The 25,424-nt window shown below is 52.4% G+C and overlaps 10 protein-coding genes across 10 annotated transcripts; 6 read left to right on the plus strand and 4 right to left on the minus strand.

Annotated features, from left to right (window-relative positions):
* Positions 1-419: 419 nt before the first annotated feature.
* On the minus strand, positions 420-1,787 carry P153DRAFT_427691 (uncharacterized protein). The gene is made up of 2 exons (XM_033672678.1): positions 1,240-1,787; positions 420-1,188 (listed from the first exon to the last, which is right to left on the minus strand). Exons 1-2 carry the CDS (start codon positions 1,336-1,338, stop codon positions 598-600), a joined length of 690 nt encoding a protein of 229 aa, XP_033528152.1. The 5' UTR covers positions 1,339-1,787; the 3' UTR covers positions 420-597.
* A 224-nt stretch (positions 1,788-2,011) lies between these two features.
* On the minus strand, positions 2,012-3,478 carry P153DRAFT_280921 (Dor1-like family protein-like protein; the record flags this gene model as incomplete). The annotated part of the gene is made up of 1 exon (XM_033663108.1): positions 2,012-3,478. The coding sequence occupies one exon, from the start codon at positions 3,476-3,478 to the stop codon at positions 2,012-2,014; it is 1,467 nt and encodes a 488-aa protein (XP_033528153.1).
* A 212-nt stretch (positions 3,479-3,690) lies between these two features.
* P153DRAFT_362833 (uncharacterized protein) lies at positions 3,691-7,001 on the plus strand. Its single transcript, XM_033667227.1, has one exon. It carries the CDS (start codon positions 3,705-3,707, stop codon positions 6,846-6,848), a length of 3,144 nt encoding a protein of 1,047 aa, XP_033528154.1. The 5' UTR covers positions 3,691-3,704; the 3' UTR covers positions 6,849-7,001.
* Positions 7,002-7,553: 552 nt separating this feature from the next.
* P153DRAFT_98398 (uncharacterized protein) lies at positions 7,554-8,449 on the minus strand. The gene has a single exon (XM_033673536.1). It carries the CDS (start codon positions 8,330-8,332, stop codon positions 7,826-7,828), a length of 507 nt encoding a protein of 168 aa, XP_033528155.1. The 5' UTR covers positions 8,333-8,449; the 3' UTR covers positions 7,554-7,825.
* An 864-nt stretch (positions 8,450-9,313) lies between these two features.
* On the plus strand, positions 9,314-10,357 carry P153DRAFT_380950 (uncharacterized protein; the record flags this gene model as incomplete). Its single annotated transcript, XM_033669991.1, has 1 exon — positions 9,314-10,357. The coding sequence occupies one exon, from the start codon at positions 9,314-9,316 to the stop codon at positions 10,355-10,357; it is 1,044 nt and encodes a 347-aa protein (XP_033528156.1).
* A 1,869-nt stretch (positions 10,358-12,226) lies between these two features.
* On the plus strand, positions 12,227-13,109 carry P153DRAFT_380951 (uncharacterized protein; the record flags this gene model as incomplete). The annotated part of the gene is made up of 2 exons (XM_033669992.1): positions 12,227-12,787; positions 12,840-13,109. The coding sequence occupies 2 exons, from the start codon at positions 12,227-12,229 to the stop codon at positions 13,107-13,109; spliced, it is 831 nt and encodes a 276-aa protein (XP_033528157.1).
* Positions 13,110-13,942: 833 nt separating this feature from the next.
* P153DRAFT_362836 (sorbose reductase SOU1) lies at positions 13,943-15,224 on the plus strand. Its single transcript, XM_033667228.1, has 3 exons — positions 13,943-14,460; positions 14,516-14,599; positions 14,655-15,224. Exons 1-3 carry the CDS (start codon positions 14,184-14,186, stop codon positions 15,122-15,124), a joined length of 831 nt encoding a protein of 276 aa, XP_033528158.1. The 5' UTR covers positions 13,943-14,183; the 3' UTR covers positions 15,125-15,224.
* A 308-nt stretch (positions 15,225-15,532) lies between these two features.
* On the plus strand, positions 15,533-18,247 carry P153DRAFT_362837 (MFS general substrate transporter). Its single transcript, XM_033667229.1, has one exon. The coding sequence runs from the start codon at positions 15,860-15,862 to the stop codon at positions 17,903-17,905; it is 2,046 nt and encodes a 681-aa protein (XP_033528159.1). The 5' UTR covers positions 15,533-15,859; the 3' UTR covers positions 17,906-18,247.
* Positions 18,248-20,469: 2,222 nt separating this feature from the next.
* On the plus strand, positions 20,470-22,480 carry P153DRAFT_306312 (uncharacterized protein). Its single transcript, XM_033664628.1, has 3 exons — positions 20,470-20,981; positions 21,031-21,067; positions 21,115-22,480. Exons 1-3 carry the CDS (start codon positions 20,772-20,774, stop codon positions 22,398-22,400), a joined length of 1,533 nt encoding a protein of 510 aa, XP_033528160.1. The 5' UTR covers positions 20,470-20,771; the 3' UTR covers positions 22,401-22,480.
* A 765-nt stretch (positions 22,481-23,245) lies between these two features.
* Positions 23,246-24,087, minus strand: P153DRAFT_409020 (uncharacterized protein; the record flags this gene model as incomplete). Its single annotated transcript, XM_033672064.1, has 2 exons — positions 23,246-23,988; positions 24,045-24,087. The coding sequence occupies 2 exons, from the start codon at positions 24,085-24,087 to the stop codon at positions 23,303-23,305; spliced, it is 729 nt and encodes a 242-aa protein (XP_033528161.1). The 3' UTR covers positions 23,246-23,302.
* Between the last annotated feature and the right edge of the window lie 1,337 nt (positions 24,088-25,424).

Genomic DNA, 25,424 nt, shown 5'->3' on the forward strand with positions numbered 1-25,424 from the left:
CACCCAACCAATCACAACCGCATCTACCCGCAGCACCCCCCTCCCAATATCGCCGTGCGATACTACCCCCTAAGGGATTGGGCAGCGGAGTTGTTCGGTGTGTATTACGATATCACGTGTGAGTGGGTTCTGAGTATAGGATGGTGCGGAAAGTGCGCAGTTGGCTTTGTAAGTATCCGGTTTTCTCTACGAAGGAGATTGGTCGGGGGACTGGGGTGCTGGGATGAGGCGTGCAGGGAGAGTTGTGCGGCTGTTCTGTTTCGAGCACGATGAAGGGGGAGAAACTCTTTTGAGTGAGGGTCCATCGCGCGGAAAAGGGGGGTGTGAAACGGGACGATTGCAGCAAATTGTCTCGATTTAGGGGGTCTGGGTGGAAGTGTGGGTTTACGTTGTGGGGAGGACGGAAGGCGATGGATAGACTCCTTTTGTATATTTGTTTAATGAGTGGATGGATGACAGAGGTACGCGGTTCGTTCAAGCAACTAGACAAACGCGAAATACAGTAAAGACCGTCTCCCAGCACTCCCTCCCCATACCCGCACAAAAGCGCACATCGCAACAACAACCCCCATCCTCCACCGCTTCACAACCACCCCCTCACTTCTTCATAACCTTAACCTTAACATCATCAACACTAATATTTGTAACAAACCCATCCACCAGCTCCACCCCCGTAAGCCCCGACTCAAGAAAAACCTTAACCTCCCTCACCCCCTCAAAATCCCTATTAAACACCACAAACTGCATATCCTCAACATCCACCGGGTTGGCAGTCATGGGTTTATACTCCACGACCTCCGTCCCCTTAACCGACCCATCCGGCCTAATAGCCTCAAAGCGCACCCGACACCCAGTCAGCACACCAACAACCCCCACCGCCGTCGACGCCGCACACGCAATGTACAGCGACTCGAGGGTGAAGCGATCATACAGCGAACCGGGATACGCGACGGTGATGAGGGGCTGCGGGGCGACGATGGCGGAGACGGGGTTGAAGGGGTCGAAGAAGATGATGTTGTTTGTTATGCGTGTGCGGAAGTTTGTGGCTGCGATGTTGGTGCCGGATTTTGGGCGGGCGGCGCCGATGGGGTTGCTGCTGAGTTTTAGGAGGGCGAAGGAGCGGAAGTCTAGGCCGCCTTCGTTGCCGACGGGGAGGATGGCGGCGGGGAGCGCGAGCTTGTCGTCGAACTTTTGGGGTTAGCGGGGCGTTTTGTGGAGGGGTGGGAGGAGGGGATTTACGGTGAGGGTGGCGGAGGTGGTGTCTGTGCGGGGGAGTAGGGCTGCGCCTAGGGATAGGAGTGGGAGTAGGGCTGCGGTGAGGAGGAGTGGGAGCTGCATTTTGAAGTTTGCTGAAGGTGGTGTGGATGAATGGGTTGTTGCTGTTGCGTGGTGTGAATCTCATGGGGTGCCAGCACTGTCTTTATATATTCGTTCTCGCCACGGCGGAAATTTACTATCCCGCGCCTTCAATAAGCCTGCACGACACTCGTCCGCCTCCGCATCATTGTGTATGCATGAGTTTTCGGTTGAGTATCAGTCTTGGGGTTACGGATGACCAGAGTGATGATAAATAGTAGCACCAAACTACGACAAAGTCCCGAGCCACTGCAGCATTTCCAGATGGATGCGACTGGATTCGATGATCGATGTCTTTGTTTACAAATGGAGTAACACGCCACAAAATGGGGGCTAACTGAGACTTCAGCCACATGTGTAATGTGTGTAAGATGGCGTTTTGAAGTTGATCTCCAAGTCGGTTGGTTTCTGGACACAACTTTACCAACCCGCTAATGACCATCAGTTGTTTGAGAAATCATTGCTCGTTGCGAGGAGGATCGAGGCGAAGCGACGGGCTGAGCAAGTGGTAAGTGCAAGCACGTGACATAGAACGGTAAGGACTCAATTCGAACTCAGAGGTTGGTTCCAAGAATTGTGGCAAAAGACGACGGTGTGACGCCGAGCGTGCGACTAGTCACTGTTCCATTGGCGTGTGGTCACCCGACTCTTCAGTCTATCTCGCCGGACTGACTGTTCGTTCTACGGGGCTGCTCGTTCTGCCAGCGCCCACACCCGAGGCCAGAAGTTCTAGTCGACTAGCTTGGACGCGGTGTTTCTTCATGACCTCGACCCATTCTTCTTCGATTTCCCTCTCTTCCGTACTGTCACCTTCGAGGTCCGCTCTTAGGTCCTCCTCTAGTACGGCGATCATCATGCTGAAGTCACCTCCCAGCCTGCCGAGCGAGCCGGCGCAGTACAACACTTGTGTGAGAAGTGAGTCCCGCGCCGAGCGATCCTGTACGTTGGGGAGGTATGTGCGTAAGATGTCGAAGAGTATCTCTACGAGATGTAGGGGGAAGGTAGCTAGGGCGGATGGTATGGGTTGGAGCGGGTTGGCTGTCGTGGCTGGCTTGACAGCAGACGCGGTTTCCTCGGACCCGGGAGCGGGCAGTGCGGAAGGAAAGATGCTTTTGTACATAGATATGATGGCGAAGCTCTGCTCTCGGAATACTTCCAGGTACTTCTTCAGGTACTTTTCCGTCTGTTGGCCCACCGCCCAGCCCACGTCGCCTTTTGCTGTCTTGCTTATGCGTTTGTCCGTCTCCTGGTCAGCGAGCTCGCGCAGAGGATCAAGGGCCGCCAGCGTTAACTCTAGACAGCCCAGCCTGCAGACGAGGAACAAAGCGCCCAGGGTGCCCTCTCCACTGCCAATACTAGTCTGTTTTGTGGCCCACGACTCGTCCAGTTCAGGGGCTACGCGTCGAAGCCACCCGATAGTTCGCATTGCTCCTGCTAGTTTGATGCTCTGTGACTGAAGGGAGCTGATGAGATTCGTCGTCATAGTCTTCATCTCCTGCTCAGCCTGGTTGGTCAACGAGGATACAAGCTGTGAGTTTGGGTAGAGCGTGTGCAGGCGTTTGATGTGCGCATAGAGGTCCAGCGCAGAGGCATAGTTTGCATTGGACGCTGAAGATATTGTGGAGGCAGTGGCTTGTGCGGCGGCTGTCGAAGAGGAGATGGCAGTCGACAGCAGGGTGGGGAGGTCCAGCACATCAGATACACGGTCGATATTGCGGGACAGCAACATGGCCTTTCTCCGTCTGTCTAGTATTGCGTTGTCCCCGCTCTTGCTGTATTTGTCCGAGAAGGTCTGAGCAGCTATTTCCAGGCTAGGCAAGTCTGACTGTATTGTGCCTGCATTGTGGCCTATCCGTGGGAGCGTCTCGCGAAGATGCGATAGGTGGTCGGTGGAAGAGATGATGGGTTTGTGAGAGCGTTTGGAGAGGACCTGGAGTGATCGTAGGACTGAGTGCGAGCTCTGCGACAGCGATTGGTGCTCGGACGACGAGAGGGTAGCCAGAGGCAGCGTCGTCAGGCGCGAGAGGTAAGTGTTGGTGACGGCATCGGTTGGCGAGGGCCGCGGGTGCGTGTCCTGAGCGTCAAAGTACGGGATGAGCAGCTCGTACAGTGGATCGGCCATGGTGAAGGCTCTACAAGTTCAACCCCGTCCAGACTCGTCCAGACACGCGTGACTCTGGCTCAATTGGACATGGACTCTCTGCAGACGCGCGTGGGGTTTGCGGACCTGCGACGGAGGTGGTGGACGTGGCGTGTCATCCCTGCAGCGCTGGCTTGGCGAGGCTCCGCTAAAAACGACGCGCATCCTCTCATCACATGTTTGCCGCGAGGGCTGCAGTCACGACGCCATGGATCGCGAGTCACACACGGACAATCGCGACACACCCGACGACGAGAGCACCCCGGACGGCCAGGCTAATATCGTCGAGCGCTTCCTGTCTCGCCTCTTCGTAGACCGCTTCCTGACCGACAGCCCCGCCCGCAACGAAGCCCCGCCGATTTCGCCGCATCCAAGCCCACAACCTCCGCCACGACCACACCCGTCCAATACGCTTGTACCCTTCTTCAGCGCCGCCAGCGTCCTCGCTCCAGCTCCAGGCTCGCAGTCACAAGCGTCAGGTGACCCGGGCGACCCAATGCAACGCCCGCACGATGTTGTCTTTTGTGTTGAGGATACCGTGGGCTTGAAGGACGACAAGTACAGCGTTGGCGTCATCGACAGGTCGTTTGGCGATGTCGACTCGCACGAGCCTCGTCCGCAGCGAGACTATGGCGAAGATATCGAGCAACACGCCGAGATAGCGAAAGACGACTTCAAAAAGTTCATGAAGAGCGGCATACCTCCGCGGGGCACCGTCCTCGTCTCGTGGCAGACGCAGCTCAAGACGGAGCTGGTACCAGAGGACAAGCTGCAATTGCTGGACCGCGCGTTGTACGTGGGCGATGTTGTCAAGAGAAGCGCAGACGAGCACATGAGCGGGACAGTCATTGGGACCAAGGCGGTCTGCACCCTCTTCCCGGCTACCATGTTCAACGGCGGCCAAATAACACAAGCCGCCACCGACGACCTGTCGATACGGAACGTTCCTGCCGAGGAGATCATCAACGTCCACGAATTCGTCGAGGGTGCCATCGTCGTCTACGGGGACTGGGTGGGCCGTATCGAGAACGTGTACGACGAAGTTGCTGTGAAGCTTTCAAACAACTCGGTCGTTGTCGTCGAGGATCCCGCCGAGCTCGAGCAGGACGACGTCACCGTCGAACGTCTCAGCGTAGGCGACACAATCAAAACAAAGAAGGGTAATCTCCGCAGAGGGCACTGGAGATATGGCGCTTTCGACCCTACAGTACGGCCAGAAGGCATGGTGGTGGAGACTAGGGCTATCGAAATCGATGTACAGTGGCTTGCGAGTCGTATCGGCCTCAGCGATAACCTAGAATCCTTCCCAGAAGAACCGCCTGCGACCCTCGGCCGAGATGAGTTTGAGAGTGCTAGCTTCTACAAATATGATGCCAGTGGCGGAGCTCCCAGCACCCTTCCTGTCTCACTCGATGGCACTGACCGCTCGTTCCATGTGACTGAGGTAGCTGTGGGCGACCGCGTACGCTTCAAGGACCTGACGGGTGCTGCTGTCAAGTACGACGGTACTCACACACTCTCGAATGGCTATCCACAGGGAAAAGTTACCCGGATACCGCGCACAGATTCTTTGGGATACGACGTCAATGTTTTCTTGGTCATGCAAACTCACACCCGCGTGACCGTACAATGGCAAGACTTGACCATCACAGAAGACTTGAGCTCCTCGCTGCTACCAGATCCAAATGTCGAAGACGACGACGAAGTGTGGCCTGGAGAGATTGCCTGCACAAAGGAGGAACTACCAAACACTGTCAATCCGGCAGGGGCTTGGAAAAAGAGACCGGCGAAAGTAGGAATTGTACAGGCAGTCAAGTCACGGGATCGTATTGCGACCGTGCGTTGGTTCAAGGACCCCACGATCGAATTCTTCGGTTCCGACTTGCTCCGTCCTTCAACAACAGGTGAACTCAACGGATTTATCGAGGATGTAAGCTTGTACGATATCTACTCATCTCCCTTCCTGACTCGACGGCGAGGCGATTTTGTCTTACTCCACCCGGATTCACTGGAGAACTCGCAGGCTCCGCCTAACACAACAGGGCCAGGATGGTTTGGAGAAGTCATCGATCTGGGACTGGACGGCAAGCTCACAGTCCGCCTAGGTGCTGCAACACCTATCATCGATGTCAAGGTCTGCTACGAGGGAGTCACCCTAGCATACAGCAGTGACATGGACAATGACTTTCTCAACATGGACGATATGGAAGGTGATTCAATTGAAGACTCGGATGAGGAGGACGTGTCGGATTTCGACTCGGCGTCTTTCAATGAAATGTGGATCGAGTACGAGGGCATGGACGGCGAGCCCCCTGTAGGTGATGAAGAAGATTGGTCCACGGAAGACGAAGAGGACGACGATGACGATACCTCAATGCCAGACCTTGAGCCGATTGACGATATAGAAACCTCGAAGACAACGCCAGAAAGCAAATCACCACCCACAAAGCCAGATCAGACCGAAATCTCAGATCATGCACAAGACGCAGTGTCTCCTATGGAACAGGACAGCACAGAGGTTGTTTCAGAAGCGCCATTATCTTTCCTCATCCTCGACAATGACCCTCCGTCAGACCATCACTATCTGAGCCACTCAGCAGCATCTTCGTCAGCGTTTATGCGCCGCATCGCGAAAGAACACAAGATCCTTCGAGGTTCACTACCGCCAAACATCTTCGTCCGAACATGGGAATCTCGCCTCGACCTCCTTCGTGTTCTTATAATCGGTCCCAACGACACACCATACGAGTATGCACCCTTTGTTATCGACTTCCACCTCTGCTCCACATACCCACAATCACCTCCTGAGGCATTCTTCCATAGCTGGACAAATGGCAACGGCCCTGTCAACCCTAATTTGTACGAAGATGGAAAGATCTGTCTCAGTTTGCTGGGTACATGGCACTCTGACGAACGGAACGAAAGCTGGAGTCCCGCCAAGAGCACTCTGTTACAAGTTTTGGTCTCAATCATGGGCCTGGTCCTCGTGAAGGAACCATACTACAACGAAGCAGGTTACGACGTGCATCGCTCGGCCCCAGAAACGAAACTCAGCTCCGCGCTGTACACTGAGCGAGCGTACTTCCGCGCCCGCGCCTTTATCGACCACGCGCTTACCAGTAACGTTGAGCCTTTCACACAAGAACTACAATACCTATACCGGAATCAATCAGACGACGCTCCACAGTTTCTCGACAAGGCGATCGAGGCGGCAAAGGATGTCGTGGAAAGGAGTGCCAGCGGAAGTGCAGAAGGCGAGCGGGATGGCCTACGGACAATCAGTCTGGGTGCTGTGGTCATGCTGAAAAGACAGGTGGTGAAGTTGGAGGCATTGAAACAAGCAAGTGTATGAGCTTGGGGCTCGCTCGGATGATAGGCATTGGGAGGGAGCATCATGTGGCGTTTTTGGTAAAAAGGTCGCTCAAAGCGTTAAGCGGGCGGACTCTGTTTTCGGTGCAGCGAATATGTAACGTATGTATAACGTGAATCGAAGTTTCTATGACTAGGTGCCCGACACCATGCCATTTGCCATGTGAGGTTCGGGATGGACTACGGGAATCGACGTCTTCTTACTACTGGTCTTGGGATTCTGGCCGCTGCGTTGGGGATGTTGGTTGTTTGCTCATAATTCTGCCACACTGGAGGACTTGGATTGGAGCCTTGGATACTGGACTGGGATATATGCCGTGTTCTCTTTTGTCATTCTCGTCGTGCGTGGTTCTCAGCTTTCTACGTTATGTGTGTTTTCCATTGACGTGTGGTTTTCTTTTCAGAAAAGATCATTGACTCACTCTTCTCTCTCCATATTGTCCGCTTGCTCTCTGCAGTGCATGTCCTCTCATATGCTCTCTCACCTCAAATATTTAGCCCGTTTCTCGGTGACTCGCTCATATTTCCACTTTTCGGACTTCACCCATATTTCCTGTCTCGTACCTTTACCTCAAAATATACCTTGTACGTCATCACATATCCAACTCTTCATGTCAACACATCATACCATACCACACGACACACCATCAGCCCTCCCCTAAAACCCGTCAAAAAGTAGGAAATACCATATTCCCCAACCGCAGACCTCCACCTGCAGCCTAAAGTCCGGACCCTGGACCCATCCCAAGCACCGTCTTTCACCACCTCGCCCCGCTTTCCTTCCCTCCCCGTCACACCCTCACCCAAATTCACAATCCCCAGCACCCCCCAAAAAACAGGCCCCATATAACCCCCAAACTCCCACCTTCTCCCATCGATTCAAACAAAGCGAGAGAAAGGACTCTGGCGGAGGAGGACGGATTGGCCTAGTGGTTTTGGCGCCGCCCTCCTTACCAGTTTCTACCCGGCCGGTTTCTCTCGCTTAGAGCTTCTTCGTAGGTTCGAGTCGGTGCTTGGCCTATCTTTATCGGTTCGCTGCCTGGGAGATTTCCGCGTACCATTGCGGCTGGAGCTTTCAGGTGGTGGGCTGATAAAATTCTTTTTTTTGCGCTTTTTGCGTGCGTTTCTTGCTGGGTGGGGGCTTTGGCATGGGTGATGGGTATGTGTGCGTGGGTGGGTGGGCCTTTTGATTTGGTAGTGTTGGGGTGCTTTGATTGCCTTTTTGCGCGATGGGACGTTGAACGTCTTTTTGTCGAACGGTTTCACGGTTATGGTTCCCAGAGCGAGAACGCACATGACAGGCATTGCTGCTGCCTGGTTTGCGCCCAGATGGTCTGCTGCTCTCTGCCCGTGTCGCTGGAGTCGTGACTGACATGACATGGTCACTGACTGCTGAGTCTCATCGCAAAAACCTGCGGTATTCTCCAACAAGCCTGGGACGTACGAATTGCCATTAGGGTCATGCATCTTATCTAAGGAACAACGCAGGCACTGCACGCTACGTTGGAGCACTTGGTATGAAGTCTACTGCCATATCGAATGATACATGAACGGGACCGCTCTCGTCTCCTGAACCGAACTGTGACTCGACGTGACCGATGGCTTCTTCGTGTAGAACAGTTCGGACAGAGTCTGCATCTTCTATCTCCTAGTCATCTCCACCCCCTCTCCCGTCTACCACAACTCCAATGAGGCACCTTCGTAGCCGAGTACTACTGCGAGTACTCGCTCACAGCTGCAATCGATATGGGCGGTGTCCGTCGTCACGTAAATATACTTCACACAGGTAATGATCTCATAGTTGTGTTGGCTTCTAAGCAGCTTGTTAGGATTGAGAAGAGCACTGCAACTAGCTATGTGGTATATATATAGAAAGCGCTTTTTGCTCATGTCAAAGTGGCATAGCTTTCTTTGCGGCGAGGAGAGTGGTGTAGTCTAAGCTGAGCATTGACTATGTTGACCGCCTGCAGGCACAAAGATCTGGATAAGTATGCAGGTTTTCCCTTTGCTCAACCTGGGCAGGCGACTTGATGCATACGCTCCGCTCGAGTGAAGCCCGACCCAGTCAACTACAGTGTCCTTTCAGAGATTCTTGACAGTCCAAAATGTTATTAACAGAAAACCTCATACACTCATCAAGTTCGTCTCCAGGCAGTCACAATAATGTGAAGACCATCAAGCAGTTCCAAAGTCTCCTTCAGCAACACACAATCCTTCTTCACCTCGACATCTTGTAAGTCCCATTCACCGCGAAGGTCACCTTGCTTATCTGACTCTACTTCACCACGATATCACCTCGCTTATGGTCCACCCAAGTAATACTTAAACCTTCGCTGTCGCTTCATTTTTTGAGTAGCTGGCCTCAACTCTGCACACTCTAGACTTTCTCCAGCTCTTGTGTCTTTTTACCACATCACCATCACCATCATCATCATCATCAACATCATCATGGCGCTTTCGCACCAAGAGCTCCTTCGACTCCACCAGAAGGCTACAATGCTCCTTGAGCACAAGCTGAAGAAGATCCCGGCGCGCGTGTGGGCGTCCGGTCGCCACCCCACCATCAGCGACATCTACGAGCGTCCGAACGAGCTGGTCATCGAAGAGATCAACCCGCAAACCCAACTCGCCTTCATCTTCGAAAACTTCGACAAGTTCGCCGCCGCCGGCTTCCGCGCGCGCAGGCACGAGCAAGACATGCTCGTCACCGTCGCCATCTTCTACTGGCAGATGGACCCCACGCACTCCTTCTCCCACCGCCACAAGGAAGTCCGCTGGAACGTCCTCCTCGCCCTCATCAAGCTCAATGCCCCCGACTCCGACACGCTCGGCGACGAGCTCACCCACTACCTCAACTCGTTCATCGACGCGTGGATGGACGCTTGCTTCCGCGTCGAGTGGGGTACTGCCGAGGACCGCGCACACGAAACGCGCGACTACTTCATCGCGAGGTGCTTCCGCGGCGGCAGCAAGCTCGATCTCGTGACGTGGACGTCCAGTCCGCGTAAGGCCATGGCCACGGCGGTCAAGAAGCTGGAAGCCCTCGTCCCGCCGATGCCCTTCGAGCCCAAGGAGTTCTGGACCAAGGCCCGCGAGCAGCCCGTCGATGAGTGGAAGCGCAATGGCCGCGCGTGGGCCATGCAGTATGTCATCCACACCGAGGGCCTGTACGCGCATTTCGATCAGCAGGAGAGGCATCTGGAGGCGCAGATCTTGCTCGAGGGTGGAGATCTGACCAAGAGCTTCGGCAACATGGGGGTGGAGGGCGCGCCTCCTCAGTATCTCTGCGAGGCGCTGTTCGAGCAGCCGCTCGTCAAGGCCTTGCTTGTCGATGTCGACGAGGATGTTCGTGCTGCGCCGGCGGCTACCTACCCGCCTTGGATGTCTCCAGCTCAGGCCATCGAGCTGATTGAAGGTGTTGCGCAGGGCGTGGACGACATCACGGAAGGCCTCAAGGGCATGTCGTATCTGGAGGATAAGATGGAGATGTAGGATTGGCGGGCGTGAGGAGGGGTTTGCTGACTTCGAGGATGTTTCAGGATTAGTTTGCTTTCTTATAGTACTTTGAGATACCCCAGGATGATATAATGGAGTTCTGTTTCCGGTTTCTCATCATTCGTTGAGTTTCTCCTCGCTGCTCTGTGCTGCATAGATAGATACCCAAATCTCCAGCCGTGTTTGTCACAGACGTACCAAAACTGCTCAAAACTCGTGAAATGACATATCCGTATACGCCTACTACCTTAGAGATTCCACCTCGAACGGAAGACCAAGCAACTCAAAGGTCTCGAACTTCCGGCCCAGCACCTCACTCAAGCTTTGCCGTATACAGTCTTGCTCCGCTATCCAGGTTCAATGCCCCAGGAGTGTGTCAACATCGAGCTGGACCAGCAAGTGCTTCAGGCCTTGCATCTGAGCGAGGCCCTTCCAAATGCCTACCCACGCCTGCGTCAAGTGATGCTTCTTTCAACTTTTGAGTCGCGGAACACGACGTCCCGATCTCCAGTAGAAGTCGATCTTAGAGATCTGGTTCATCCGTTGAGGAGGGATACGTAGAGGTAGCTGCATGAGGCTCAGGTATTGATCTGCGAAGTCGAATTTTGGTTTGGCGTAGAGGGTGCTGATGGCTTCTTCATATGTGGGTGGGTAGTTGCTTCATAAGTGCTTTCAACCACTGGTATTTTGCAATAGTCAATGACTTACATTCGCCGACAAGTGGGAACTAATGTCAGCCTGCCTCGCACATCGTTGGTACACACTGAGTTCTCGATACGCTTGTTTTGATCAAGTCGTTGCTGCACGAAACACTGCCTGTGCCCTTCTAGAGCTCGCCATATGCAAGAAGTGCCATACATGTCCCCGGACCCAGAAGACATGCACATCATCTTGCAGACACTCTTCCCAGATCATAAGCCGTAGCTCAACTGGCAGTTTGGAAAAGAGCGGCGATTGTATCTGCTCATCGTATCTCGGCCCAAGCCTGCGGATAGGGGAAACCGATCGCGAGGTTGATGGTGTCAGCCGTCTCCTCGAGTTTGACTTCGAGACAGCGGGTTTGGAGTCGTAGGGTGCACGGGTATCGTTTCTAAGTGCATTGTTACGCTTGACCCTGCGGTTGATGAGGAAGATACACGGAAATGCTATGTAGGTTATCATGATACTTAGCGATGCTACACACCAAATGATGGTTTGACCGATGTTAGGCATGATGTATTTGCATGGACGCTGCGTCCCGTGTCCTACTTATGTGCGTCCGAGGCTGTACAGTAGATGCCTGAGTAGGTTCCAACAATTAGTAGAGCTACAAGTGTTTCCGATGCGGTCTTTGGTATCGCTTCCCGTCGTGATTGTAAAATATCGTGGTTCATCTCGATGAACGACTTTCAAGGACCACGAACTGCTCCAGCACTATTGTGATACAAGCGGATTTACGCTAAAGATGCGAAATGGCCTCGACCCGAGTTCATGAGATGGAAGACTGATGGCGTTAGTTAGACTGAGAATGGCGGACTTTGATTCCGTAATCAATCACGTGAACACGCGTTCATGGCGCCAATCCTAGCTCTTGGTGCTGCCCGACGTCGGTGTGTTCACTGTAATGATACTTCATTCTGTGGTGTTTGTTTTATCAAAGACGATGTTTCCATCAAAAGCTCAAGATGATTACGGGATGACTCCTGCCAAGCGTAATCGTGGAAGTATGTTGTTCATTTAGGCGTCCCAATCGCGTGCATCCCGACCACCGAATCATAAAGTGCTCAGAACGTCAGAAGCATTACCTAGAATCTCGCGTCCTTGATCTTGGTCTAGACTCGTTCGTCAGTAACGCATACACAAGCAGGCCCAACGACGCGTAGCAAGATGCCCAACCCCAATGGCTGTCGCGTGTTCCTGCTGCTAATACCACCGCTGTTCTCTCTCTTCCCAGTAGCCGCCATAACACTCATTCTCGAACGCATATCGTCGAACCTTCTCCGCGATCAAACCACACGCAACTTACGCGACGGTGCCTATGAACTACATCTCAACAGACCCACAAGCACAGGCTCGAACAACACGAGTATTGACGTGACCCTGCTCACAAAACAAGCGCCCACGTTTGCTTTACTCAGCGTCTGCACGTTAGCATACGTTGCCAGCGCGCTTGGAGTACTTGGCATATGGGACTTGAAAAGGGTTGAAGGAACAATGCAACACCAGAGAGCGTGGAGCTGGACCGTTATAACGAGCAACCTGGTTATGTTTGGAGCAAGTCTGGGCGTGTTTGGGTATCTGTCCTCGGTGCAGAACAGTGAGAAAGACTGGAAAAGCTACGAGGATGCTGCACAAGACGGACAGAGGCTCACGGAAGAGACATGGTCATGTCAGATCAATAAGTTCTTTCCAGACGAGAGCTGGGCTGGAAATGCCTGCACTACTGCAGTATGTCGATTTCCGAGATGATGCGTATAAATTCATGCTAATGTAGATATAGAAAGCGACTAGATTTTGCCTGATCGGGATAGCGATATCCTCATTGCTAGTCATAGTCAGCGCATCCATACTCATACGAAGTCGAGGCGGCATCAAATGGCTGCTTGGAGGCAAAGGACGATACGCCGGGTTCGAAAGCGTTTACGAGCTGCGACCAACGGGATATCAAACGCCGTACATTGTTCAGTATGCACCGCAGCCGATATTACAGCCAGGATATCAGGCCGCTTACACGAACGCTACCGCAAACCAACAGATGAATTCTAGATGAAGACATATTTAAGGCCAAGGACCCCATTACCAGAACCTTACATGTCATTGCCTGCTTGTGCGTAGTCGTGAAACAGGTGTTGCAGGCATAACCCTTTTTCGCGCGCAATTTGCTAGAAGACCCTCGGAACTGAACAGAGAATTGGACTCTAAGACCTATCGCCCTCGTAAAGACATGGTTTGCCTGCGGTTTGCAGAGAATCGTTGCGCACGACGACGGGGCTCACGAAATGTTACGATCTTCTCCAACCTGGAGGCTATTTACCTATATCGCCGGAGGCGATGACTCCTGAGAAGAGATCCCCTCAGGAAACCAAAGAAGCATTTGAGCTGCAACGTGTAGTCTTATATCCTCTAGCATTCTCGCAAAGGTTTTCCGAGGTGAAAGCTATCAATTTTCATGTCGGTGTCCAACGATGCGACGTCAAGACGTCTCATCTTGTAATATCATGACCATGGGACCTCGGCGTCAAAGTCCTTGGCCTTACCGCTTCCAACTCTTCTTGGTACAAGTTCCCAAGAAGGGCTCTGTTTACACCATTTCGATAAATAGAAAAATAGAAAAACTATCATACTGGCCCAGTGGCAGCATGGAGACTTTTGTGACGTCCCAAAGTCAGCAAAGATCCCCTCATTTGGTTCTCGCCATCTTCTGACCATGTCGAATTAATAACCTCTGCACCTTCCACACTCTGTGTAATATGTAGTGACATTTAAAATTCAAATTGAGTCGCAGTAGAAAAACGAAGGAAGGTTTTCCCGAGGGCGGGGCGACTTCCTCTTCCAGGCTCGGACGACAGTCGCCCGAACAGCCCCGCAACACCACGCCATGACGCCAGCACGTACACGCGGGGTCACTCCCATGGGGCATTGAGAAGAGCCTCAATGTGGGGGTAAACCCGGCAGACTTTCCATACCGGAGCTTTGCTTTGCGTCTTTCTAACCCGTACATAACTGCACTGTCGCCCGCTTCTGCTTCCAATTCTCTTCACGCAATTCACACATCTATACCCTCTATTTTCAAGACAACTTTCCTCCCAAAGACACTTAGCTACCAACAGAATACACCGCAATCATGTCTATGTCCATTGATGAGTGCCAGCAGCCGCGTGCCGGCTTCCCCAAGGCGGTGCCGGACACGCCAGTCAATGTCATGGAGCAGTTCGGCATGAAGGGCAAGGTCATTGTCGTGACTGGTGCTGCAGAGGGGATTGGCGGCGCGGTAGCAGATGCTATGGCGGAGGCGGGCGGTAATGTTGCGCTGTGGTACAACTCGAACGAGGCTGCGGTCAAGAAGGCAGAGCACCTGGCCAGCACACACGGAGTGAAGACGAAGGCATACCGGGTAAACAGTAAGTCACGACGTACCAGGGATTACAAGTAAAACACAAGATTGACGAAGAGTAGTCACGGACCCCGAAGCCGTCGAGCAAACAATCGCGCAAGTAGTCAAAGATTTCGGCAAAATGGACGTCTTTGTCGCAAACGCCGGTATGCACACCCCTACCGTTCCACAACATCAACGCCAGCTAACCCACCCGCGCAGGAACCGGCGACTCGAAGCCCCTCCTCGAACAAAGCCTGGACTCATACAAGAACCTCATGTCAGTCAACGTCGACGGGCCCGTCTACTGCGCCAAATACGCCGGCGCAGTCTTCAAGTCGCAAGGCTTCGGCAACCTGATCCTCACGTCGTCCATCTCGGCGCACATTGTCAACGTGCCTGTCGACCAGCCCATCTACAACGGCACCAAGGCGTTTGTGTCGCATCTGGGCAAGAGTCTGGCGCGCGAGTGGCGCGAGTTTGCGCGCGTGAATATTGTGAGCCCGGGGTTCTTTGATACAAAGATGGGGGCGGGGCCGAAGGTTATCAATGAGGGGTTGAGGATGATTCCGTTGGGGAGACAGGGCAACGTGAAGGAGATCAAGGGCCTGTTCTTGTATCTGGCGAGTGATGCGAGTAGTTATACGACGGGGAGTGATGTGTTGGTTGACGGTGGGTATGTGCTGCCATAGTGTGGAGCGGAGTAGGATGGGAAAAGTAGAGACTTTTGTGCATGATGAACTGATCGCTCTACCTACCGCCTGGGTCAATTCACGACCCTTGTAATTGACGTTGAGATCTGTTTGACTGGAGTGCAAGTGATGTCGACCTATGTTCCTTTCCGATTCCCTGGTCAGGCCTAGAAACACTTCCGTCTTTGTGTTTAATATGCAATGGCTGCTTCTAAGCCAGTATGGTAGTGTTGTGTCAACTTTCCACATCCGCCACGCGGCAATAGCGATGCATGAATTTCCAGATATGCTTAGTAAACGGTAATAACGGTAATGCCCCACCATGACGTACGAGTCAGTAATCTTTGTCAAACTTTCTCCCCAGGCGACGTCTACGGCAGTCGGCCCGCCGTCTGCAATGACCTCCTTTCTTTTCCAGAGTCATGGCTGACTCGCACAAGTGGGTTACACACGGCTATACGCTCGTTTCGGTGATATTCAACACCGCCGTTTCCACGGATTGTGGGCCGCGAAAGAAATTCTACGGCGGCTTAAACAGCAATTGGAAATAGGCGGGTAGGTTTGCCGGAGATAATGGTGATAGGATGGCTTCGCTACACTACATATGCGTCCACGACGTCAGGCTTTGACTGTCGACACGGCTAGCGGCGGCGTCATTTTTCAAACATATACACAGGCACGCCCCTTTCTCCAGGCCTGCTTCCCACACATCGACACCGCACCGGCACCGCAACCATGCAGGAGGAAGACTACGAGATCCTGCGCGCCGAACGCGATGCGAGTCCTGCGCGATACGCTCAATGGGACCGCAGCGACCAGCTTCGTCGCGAGTACATCCAGCAGCATGGACACAATGGCCGTCCGGGCGATCCGCAGCGCAACATGAGCGAGCAGTCGGTGGCGCAAGAGGCCGTTGCGACACCACACGTCCTGTCGCGCCAGAACAGCGCGTCCTCGACGTCGACGTCCTCGTCCACCGCCTCGCACTCGACACGGGCGCCGCGCCTTGAGGAAATCCGCACCGCCCGCTCCACAGGCCAGACCCACGACAACTCAACCGGTTTTCTCTCGCGCCACCCCACCGAGCGCGACCCCGAGGCCCTGCGCCGCATTGAGACACACCGCAGCCAGCATGCGGGCACAGTCGGCGCCTCCCAGGTGCCCTCGCGCCTCACACAGACGCTCTCGCGCCGCCGCACCGACCGACCGCTGCCCTCGCTCGGAGCAGGCAAGCCCATGCCCCCACCGCTGCCCGACCGCGATGAATATGTTGTCGAGTTCGACGGCGTCGACGACCCGCGCAATGCGCAAAACTGGCCCTTAAAGAGAAAGATCGGCCTTGGCGCTGTCCTGGCGTTCGATGCCATTACGGCAACCATGGGAAGCAGTATCTTCTCGAGCGCAACCCTGGTCGTCTCTGCGCATTTCGATGTGGGGCGGGAAGTCGGCACGCTGGCGACAAGTTTGTTTGTGTTTGGCTATGCCTTTGGCCCGCTGATGTGGGCTCCCTTCTCCGAACTGTACGGCCGCAAGACGCCGCTCATCATTGCCGCCTTTGGCTTCTCCGTCTTCACTGTTGCCGTGGCCGTCGCAAAGGACATACAGACCGTGCTCATCTGCCGCTTCTTTGCGGGCCTCTTCGGCTCCAGTCCGCTAGCCATCGTCGCCGCCGTATTCGCAGACATGTTTGACAACAAGACTCGTGGTATGGCCGTCGCTGTCTTCAGTTTGTGTGTCTTCCTGGGGCCCATGCTGGCCCCCTTCATCGGCGGTTTCATCACAGAGAGCTATTTGGGCTGGAGGTGGACCATGTACATCAGCGCGCTGATGGGCTTCGCCAGCTTCACACTCCTGATCCTCTTCATGCAGGAAACATACGCGCCTGTAGTGCTTATCAACAAAGCATCTGAGATGCGTCGCCGCACAAAGAACTGGGGCATCCATGCTAAACAGGAGGAAATCGAAGTTGACCTCAAAGAACTCATCGTCCGCAACGTCAGCCGTCCTCTTCGTATCCTCTTCACCGAGCCCATTGTCCTGCTCGTTACCATCTACATGAGTTTCGTTTACGGCATTCTGTATCTTTTGCTAACCGCCTACCCACTCGTGTTCACACGTGTATATGGTTGGAACTCTGGCGTCTCTGGCCTCGCATACTTTGGCTTGATTGCCGGCCAAGTCATTGCTTTTATCGTCATCATCGCCATGAACGGCCGGTACGTGCGCAAACTAGAAGCCAACAACAACATCCCTGTGCCCGAATGGCGACTGCCCATCAGTATGGTCGGCGGCGTCGCGTTCGCTGCAGGCTTGTTCTGGTTCGGCTGGTCCGGCTACAGCGGGACAGTGCACTGGATTGTACCCATACTTTCCGGCCTCCTGACTGGCTTCGGCCTGTTCACCATCTTCCTCTCCCTCCTAAACTACATCGTCGACGCGTACCTCATGTTCGCCGCCTCGGCTCTCGCAGCAAACACCTTCATGCGCTCCTGCTTTGGAGGTGTCTTCCCTCTCTTCGCTACCTACATGTTCGAGGGCATGGGCGTGCAGTGGGCGTGCACTCTTATCGGCGGTGTCGCCTTGCTCCTCGTCCCCATGCCCATCATGTTCTACATGTATGGCAAGAAGATCAGAGCGAAGAGCACGTTTGCACCTGCCCCTGACATCGCGCAGGATAGGCGCAGGGACGAGGAGGCCAGAGTGGGACTTGCGGAGGATGGCGGCTTGGGGAGCGCAGAGAGTGACGAGGGTATCCAGAAACAACGAAGTAAGGAACAGTGAAGTTTTTAGTTTGTACAAAAAAATCTTTTTTTGGGCCGGTTTTTTTGAAAAAATGCGATTTAGCGTTAGAGCAAGGGTGGGTTTTTTTGTAATAGTGGTTTTCTATGATATCACACGTCGTTTTTTCTCTTTTCTTCTTTTTCTAGAATTGGTCGGATGAAGGGTCTTTGAGATGGGATGGGGTGGGCGTCTTGTGCTGAGCTGGGAGGTATCGTTAGCAGTATCTTCGATCAACATGCTGGGTATCACACGTCTTGCCTCATCCCCTCATGATCCGTTGTCTTCACAATCTGATCTGATTTGAGTTCACTCCCCTCCCCTCCCCTCAACGAACGCTGCACTCACCTCCGTATCCGGAAATTTTCTCCGCACTTCTCACACATATACCATACCATACCATACCATACCAAGTGCAAACTCGAGTCAAGCAGAGCCAAACAGCAACGTAACGTAACCGACGAGGAAGGAAGGCAGGCAGGAAGGACATACGCGCACCTCGCTGATTGGCGGGTTTCAAATGCGACTCGGCGTGGTAAGGCGCGGCACGGCGCGGCGGAGGATGCGGTAGGTAAGGAGTAGGGTTTGAGGTTGTGGATGAAGAAGGGTAAGGGCAGGGATTAGATGTTATCCCAAGATGCGCCAAGGGTGAAACATGCTTCCGATCGAGCTCCAAAAGTCTGATGCTGTGACGGATGGGTTGGTTTGCTGGAGGTTATGCGTGCGGGGTTGTGAGTTGGGAAGGTGTCTGGGGTTGTTACTTTTAGTGATTTGAGTAGTTTGGTGTACGTTGCTTCCCTGAAACCGCGTATGGACAGTGGTATGCTCGCGTTCGCGTTCGTGTTCTAGGGAGGCTAGACGAGACTTCTGGGCCTGATGTGTTCGCGTCGCTGTGCGAAAGGAATGTAGTGCGACCTAAGGACTTGGGGCAGGGGAGGTGTTCCTTCTCTGCTACGTGAGGATGACATGTGAAGATATCGAATGGTTTTACATGGACCTTTTGCTGTCAGTGATTGGCTGGCCTGTTCTTGCCCACTTACTCATACTTTCTGCGTCCAACTCCGCGACGGTTGGATGCGAATGCGACGACCAAGAAGGAGCAGGATGGCGATCAGATTAAGCTGAGTGAAGATCAGACGAAGGATTCGGGGAGCTGGGTTAGCGATATGCGAAAGCTCATAGCGAAGAAGCGGAGAATAACGGAGTACCAAGGGCTAGATTCCTGCCCGTAGTCTCGGAAAGTCAGGCGCCGATCCGTGCCACTGCTGCTGCATTCAGGAACATGCATCACTGTGGAGTTGCTAAGCTTAAATAGATTGTATCGACATGGGATGGTCATGCGGGCACGATTTTGACAGCTCTAGCTTGCGTTTGGGACTGGGCATGTAGAGGATCAATGCATTGCTTGGACGTGTTGCATAATCGTGGTGGCGTGGGGTCTGGCATCGGTTTTGTGGGATGCAAAGTGAAACGTCTATGGAGCTTTTTGGTTGAACTCGGGCTGGGTTTGGGGGGTTGGGGGTTTGTTCGCTTGTCAGAGCTTTCTGTGGGGAGAACGGATTGTTCGTTGAGATGATTGCTGTTGGTCTTACTCGATCTTACGTGCGTTGTGGGTATGTGCTTTGATTCGTCATCGGGTCTGGGCGAGGCTGACTGGACGAATGTGTGAGGATCCGAGGGGATATTCTACACGCGCGTAAGCCTCGCCACGGTAGAATTGATATGCAGACGGGTCAATACTCCGGAAACTATTTGCGTCCAACGACTTGCAGCGGAGGATTTCCACATATCAGTTGTCGGTCATTAACGAAGATGCATGTGGCCGTTTTCGGCATCGCCGGCATTCCATAAACGGTTCACTGAAACAAACCGCTGTCCAAACGCTTTACTTGGCTAACAGGGCCTCCGCTGCGCAATCAAAACTACTACAAACTACATGATGGAAGTCTGACATCGGCATTTACGCGCATCTGCCGCTGATCAGGGTCGTCTATACGGCCAATGCTGATGATTAACAACAGGGATGAGGATGACCAAGTCTCCACAAACGTTTCGAACCAGATCAAGCAGGTTAGCACGACCGATGGAAAAACACGCGGCTGTCGGTTCTTCTACCCAAAAACAATCATGACTGCATGATCAACAACACATCGCGAAAAAAGCAACAATACACGAGACCGTTTGTGACGATTTCCGGAGATCGGCACGCAATGTTGCAGGGCTCAACGCGTGTCACTTTTGCAATCCCATGGATCGCTTGTGCGATCTTAGTACGATGGGAAGAATTTTCATGTTAATATATTTGTCACTTGTTGATCCTCGTTGATCTAGCCTCCAAAAACCTTACTGACGATCACATGTCTTGCCCCTTGTGGTATAAATTCATATTGTAAAGTATACCTGTAGCTGAGGACTGACGACAGTGGCTTGGATTAGCACTTCGTCCCAACCCCTGCTGCCAAGGGCTTCGGAAGACATAACGGTCGTTATGCATGAGCGATCACGGAAGTCAAGTCCTAACCTGGACTTCCGCTGTGAACATGGAACTTTCGTCCCCTGTCTTAGCCATCTGGCGTTGCGAAGCTTCCCATCATAGTACATCGGGTACTTTTCGGGCGAATCCTTCATGAACTGATTGTAGATTGAAACTTTCTTTTGCTTTTTTTTCCATGGATAACGTCGTTCGTCTCAGGTCCAAATGACTGGACAAGCATTTCGTGTCCACATCATGTCAACGCCTAGTTTGAGATCCAGTCAGCTGAAATGCACTTATGTCAGGCATCGCTCAAGTTGAGAACCCGCCACAAACTTTCAATTACAGCACGATCGATTAGCTTATGCAAGTGTTTTTGTCTGCATTACTTTCACAATGCCCGGTGGTATACACCCTTCTCTTGACGTCATCTTGTCATGGCCGACGCCAAACTATGTCGACCCTGTTCGACGACCAAACACCATCTTGCTCCTCACATGTATACTTGGACCCATTACAATCGGGACAACACTTGCGAGGCTATGGGTCAGGATATTTCATCAACGGAACCCAAACTGGGATGACTGGTTGATGTTGGCTGCGGCAGTAGGTTTTTCACGATGGCAGTAAGCTTTCACCTGACTGATTTCTTCAGGCACCCCTCATCACTCTCACGATCCTCTATCCTCTGTGTAAGTAAAATTTTCCTTTTCCCCAGATCAAATCTAACAGGCTCCAGCTGGCCGAAACGGACTCGATCGACATATATGGGATATTGACGTCTTTAGCAACCCTCAGGCCGCAGTCACTTCCCGGAAATATGTACTGGCTCTTGAAACGATATTCTGCACCACATCAGGCCTGATCAAGATCTCGATTCTTCTATTCTACCGACGTCTGGGGTCTCGGGTAGTTTCAAAGACCTTTCGCTGGGTGACTTGGGCGAGTATCGGCTTCATCGCCGCCTACACGGTTGCTCTCACACTTGCCCCTATCCTCGGCTGCCAGCCAATTTCAGCATATTGGGACCAAGTCAACATCGCCAAGGTTCTCTCAGGGGACTACAAATATCACTGCTTTGACGAAGGCGCTGATCTCTTCGTCGCCAGCATCCTGTCAGCAGTGCAAGATTTCATGACCGCAATGCTTCCTGCGTGTCTGTACTGGAATCTTCGAATTCCTATCCGGCAAAAGATAGCCTTGTTCAGCATCTTCGCTCTTGGATACGGTGTCTGCGCACTCGCTGCGCTTCGCGCGTATCATACCTGGCATGTCTTCTATGAGACCTACGACGTTACATGGGCGACCTGGGACCTGTTTCTTGTCACTATGCTGGAACTGCATCTCGGCGCTTTCTGCGCCAACGTTCCTGCGCTCAAAGTCTTCTTCAAGCACTTCTTCCACGACAAGCTGGCGTCACGGTTCGGAGGATCCAACAACTCCAAGGACCGAATCGACAGTGCTCATTCGCGATTCAAGTCCAACAACTCACACAAAGTGTTGCAGAAAGTAGGGTCCTTCTTCTCAAAGCATAGCCACTCCCGCAGTAGCAGAGGATACATCTCCGACAACCACACCAGCGTCGTCGACCATCTGGGTGGCGTGAAAGTCGAAAAGGAGATCCAGATATCCCGCTCACCTCTCTCCGCCGCTGAGAACCCAAATACAGTCAACAAGCACGACACCATCGACGTTCTTTACAACCACTACTATGCGGATATCGAAATGGGCTATCTCGAAGGTACACACAACTCTCCCGCACCTAGCCTGCACTCGGTGCGAGTCGTCGACGACGACCTACTTGAAGCTCTGCCGCCTCTGCCACTGTCGCCCCGGAGCCCCAGGTCGATCAGATCCTTTGTGTCAATGAGGTCTCTGAGCTACAACCCAAAGCTCAAGGCGCTACCCAGTCTACCAGTAGCTGATGCTGATAGCGGGGAGAGCAGAGGTGAAGGTCCGAGTTTCAGTCTTTTCCCACCTCGCACGTCGAGTAATTCGCCACCGCCATGGAAAAGGTGGTCTTGAGCGAGTAGGAAGCTTGGGTGTATGATATAGAACGAGATCCTGATAATGAATGTAATGACGCGATTCTGCCGTGCGCAGGCTTAGCAGATGATCTTATGCAACGTGATGGAGAGTGTGTGCCTCTATTGCATCTCACACTGATACAATTTTTGCGTAGGCAGAACGTCAGGATGGTGTAGTGCCACTAGGGTAGATTCGATATGGTGATACTAGTGTGCGAAACCTAGGATTATGTCTAGATCTGTTGAGACAATCTGCTATCGGTGACATAAACATAGCCCGCATTATTAAGGAGTATAGTTAAAACCTTATCCAGGGTAGTTACAATGTCTAGCATTCTCTTTTTGGAGAAGCTAGGTATTGATGTGAGGCCTTAGTTTGATTAGAGCTTGACTCCATTGAACAGCGCCTACCAAGATCAAGTGAGAAAGACGCTCCCCATCATCAGTCGTAAGAACAGTAGCATATGCTATCCGTCGATCATGATATTCAGTGATCTTAGATCCTGGCTCTTGAGCACTCTTTGTGTGTGACCGAGAGTTTCACTCTATTGAAACGCCACATAATCGTTGGCCAATATTGTAAGAGAGTATACGTGAGTAATCCAACACACCAATAAACCATCATGGATTTATGTAGTAATTCATATACCTCTAGTCACACTACGGCTTGAATACTCCAACGGAGATGAAATCCATCTAGCTTAGATGCAGCTCAAGGTAAGTGAAATGACGCGAGAGGTAAAGCGGGGGATGTATTGATATAATGGTATGGTTGTATGTGAAGGTGCAGAGCTATCCCCAAAGACATAGTGCCCGCCATGCTCTTCTGCTTTCCTGGGTCATGGGAATGGAGGTGCATTTGGTGTCGAAGCAGCATAGCGTATTCGAAATCGAAACGAGCTAGTTCATTACGTCGAATTGAAACAAACCGTAGATACCACACTCTGCCCATTTTGCGAGGCCAACACTGGACACAAAGCTATCACCGTCGATTACACCATTGACGTCCTCTTCAAGGTCAATGTAAAATGAGATGACCTCAGGATAAGGTGAGCCGATCAAAGGGACGTCAATACCAGTGAAAATGTTTGAGGTAATGTAATTCAACCAGTGCTTGTTCTGCAGTGCGAAAAGCTCGAAAAGAGCATCGTTTTCTTTGCGCACATACAAAGAAACACTATGCTCGTCATGGTCGAAGTAGTCTCCAACAGCATCCGCGTCTTGCTTTGTCTCGTCCCCGATGACGAAGTCACAAGTGAAGGTGTTGTGACGGTGTCTGATTCTCAAGAGCGGGAGTATGTCGACGCTAACTCTAGATCCGTTCCTGATGTGATGATCCACAAAGACAGTCATGGCAGCAGGAGCTAGTTCGATGTTCGTTACTTTGCCGTCCACAGTGGGGTAGAAAGTGTCGAGATATTGGCGAACGTCTCTCCAGTCGATCATGACCGCGCGTTTCATGCAGATCGGGCGATACTCGGAGCGAAGCTGTCGACAAACTAGCATGAGGGAGCTGCAGGGGAGCACATAGCATCGCTCATTGTTTTGAGTTTGGCAGGTGAAAGTGTAGATGCGGTTGCGCAGTTCTGGGTGTTATGATCAGTGACAAGTTTGGGATCGGCATTTTCCACTTGAGTCTCACCTGCAGGCAAGTCCAGAAACGGAAACGTCTCGTGCCCACTCATAGCTGGTGGAGTGTTTGAGCGAAGTCAAAACCTGGATCGCGCGGTATATGCGAGGCCAGTGACTTTTGTGGCAGTTCCGGCAAAACGGGGTGGATAGTTTGATGATGAGGATTGTGAGAGAGTAAACGTAACAATAGACGGAGTATATGTGGGAAAAGAATAAACGGTCCGTGCTTGGATGGGTTTACTTTCACTTCCTTACATGGGTACAGCGGCTGACTGAATTTGAGTAGGTCTTGTGCAGTTGAAGTCTACATGCAAGGCCAAGCATCTGTCGATGAGCTAGGTGGTAGTTTTGAGGGAACTTATAGTATCGGAAAGCTATTTATGCTCCCTCTCACATCACATGTCCACGTCTCGATACGGACGCAGCACTGCCTCACACTACATAGTGTTGTACAATGTCGTAAGTCTTAAGCTCGGGTTCAATGCGACGATAATGAACACAGCTAAACTATATATTTGGATCTTCGCATTCCCAGAGCCCATCTAGGGCAAAATGACAAAACATTACGCAGAAATTCAATAAATCTTTAAGGCTATAGCTCGTACCGTCATATTTCTCGACCTGCTCGCTGTGGGGAATTCGTATCGTTTCCTGCTGTGAAAATGGTTCGGGGTGATAGTCCAAGTAATCAACTATTTCATCAATAGCGTTGTGGATGTCGCCGGAGAAATAATTATTCATCAAAGCACAATTTGAGCCGGAGGCAGATTTTACAGCTGAACAGGGCGTAAAAGTGACTGATATATCTCGTCGGGCAAGCTTTAGCTTGACGATTGGCAGAAAGTCTTGTTCGTGTTGATCCAGTCTCATGCGTCCAACAATGATGTTGAGTCCCGGTGGACAATCAGTGACACTCGCAAGGCTGTTTTCCACCGCGTTAGGATAGAAGGCGTGGCACCATTTGTGCAAATCATCCCATCGCAACGTGAGCGCGGTTCCACTCATATATATTTTGCGATACTCAGATCGGATCTGGCGACACGTTTGAGTAAGCCCGATCGCAGCGCCGTTTCCTGGCGGAGGGCTGTCTTCCAGGAATAGGGTCGCATGATATACCCGATTACGGAGTTCTAGAAGGTCAGGTAAAGTTTCTAGTGCGTCTGTAAGGGAATAACTACCGGCAGGCAAGTCTAAGAATCGGAAATGCGATCGCATCATGTATGTGAGTGGGCATCTACGGTGTGAAGTTGTCGTTTGCAATATTGACTGGCGACCAAAGACGTGCAAGATAAAGTATCGGACTAGATTGGAGCTAGGCTGTAGTTGATTTAGTAAACCTGGTCGTGAATGCGGGGCAAAGACAAAAGACCTGGTGAACAGAGCCGAGCCA

The sequence above is a fragment of the Dothidotthia symphoricarpi genome (assembly GCF_010015815.1).
Source record: "Dothidotthia symphoricarpi CBS 119687 unplaced genomic scaffold P153scaffold_2, whole genome shotgun sequence".
Taxonomy (NCBI): domain Eukaryota; kingdom Fungi; phylum Ascomycota; class Dothideomycetes; order Pleosporales; family Dothidotthiaceae; genus Dothidotthia; species Dothidotthia symphoricarpi.

What these genes read in the sequence shown, in the direction of transcription:
- P153DRAFT_427691 (XM_033672678.1), bottom strand. Translation starts at nt 1,338, where the DNA reads ATGCAGCTCCCACTCCTCCTCACCGCAGCCCTACTCCCACTCCTATCC. An exon ending in CCACCTCCGCCACCCTCACC is followed by an intron (nt 1,189 to 1,239) that starts GTAAATCCCCTC and finishes TAACCCCAAAAG; the next exon opens with TTCGACGACAAGCTCGCGCT.
- P153DRAFT_362837 (XM_033667229.1), top strand. Translation starts at nt 15,860, where the DNA reads ATGCAGGAGGAAGACTACGAGATCCTGCGCGCCGAACGCGATGCGAGT.
- P153DRAFT_98398 (XM_033673536.1), bottom strand. Translation starts at nt 8,332, where the DNA reads ATGCATGACCCTAATGGCAATTCGTACGTCCCAGGCTTGTTGGAGAAT.
- P153DRAFT_362836 (XM_033667228.1), top strand. Translation starts at nt 14,184, where the DNA reads ATGTCTATGTCCATTGATGAGTGCCAGCAGCCGCGTGCCGGCTTCCCC. An exon ending in GAAGGCATACCGGGTAAACA is followed by an intron (nt 14,461 to 14,515) that starts GTAAGTCACGAC and finishes GACGAAGAGTAG; the next exon opens with TCACGGACCCCGAAGCCGTC. An exon ending in CGTCTTTGTCGCAAACGCCG is followed by an intron (nt 14,600 to 14,654) that starts GTATGCACACCC and finishes CCACCCGCGCAG; the next exon opens with GAACCGGCGACTCGAAGCCC.
- P153DRAFT_306312 (XM_033664628.1), top strand. Translation starts at nt 20,772, where the DNA reads ATGCCCGGTGGTATACACCCTTCTCTTGACGTCATCTTGTCATGGCCG. An exon ending in GGTTGATGTTGGCTGCGGCA is followed by an intron (nt 20,982 to 21,030) that starts GTAGGTTTTTCA and finishes TGATTTCTTCAG; the next exon opens with GCACCCCTCATCACTCTCAC. An exon ending in CACGATCCTCTATCCTCTGT is followed by an intron (nt 21,068 to 21,114) that starts GTAAGTAAAATT and finishes AACAGGCTCCAG; the next exon opens with CTGGCCGAAACGGACTCGAT.
- P153DRAFT_362833 (XM_033667227.1), top strand. Translation starts at nt 3,705, where the DNA reads ATGGATCGCGAGTCACACACGGACAATCGCGACACACCCGACGACGAG.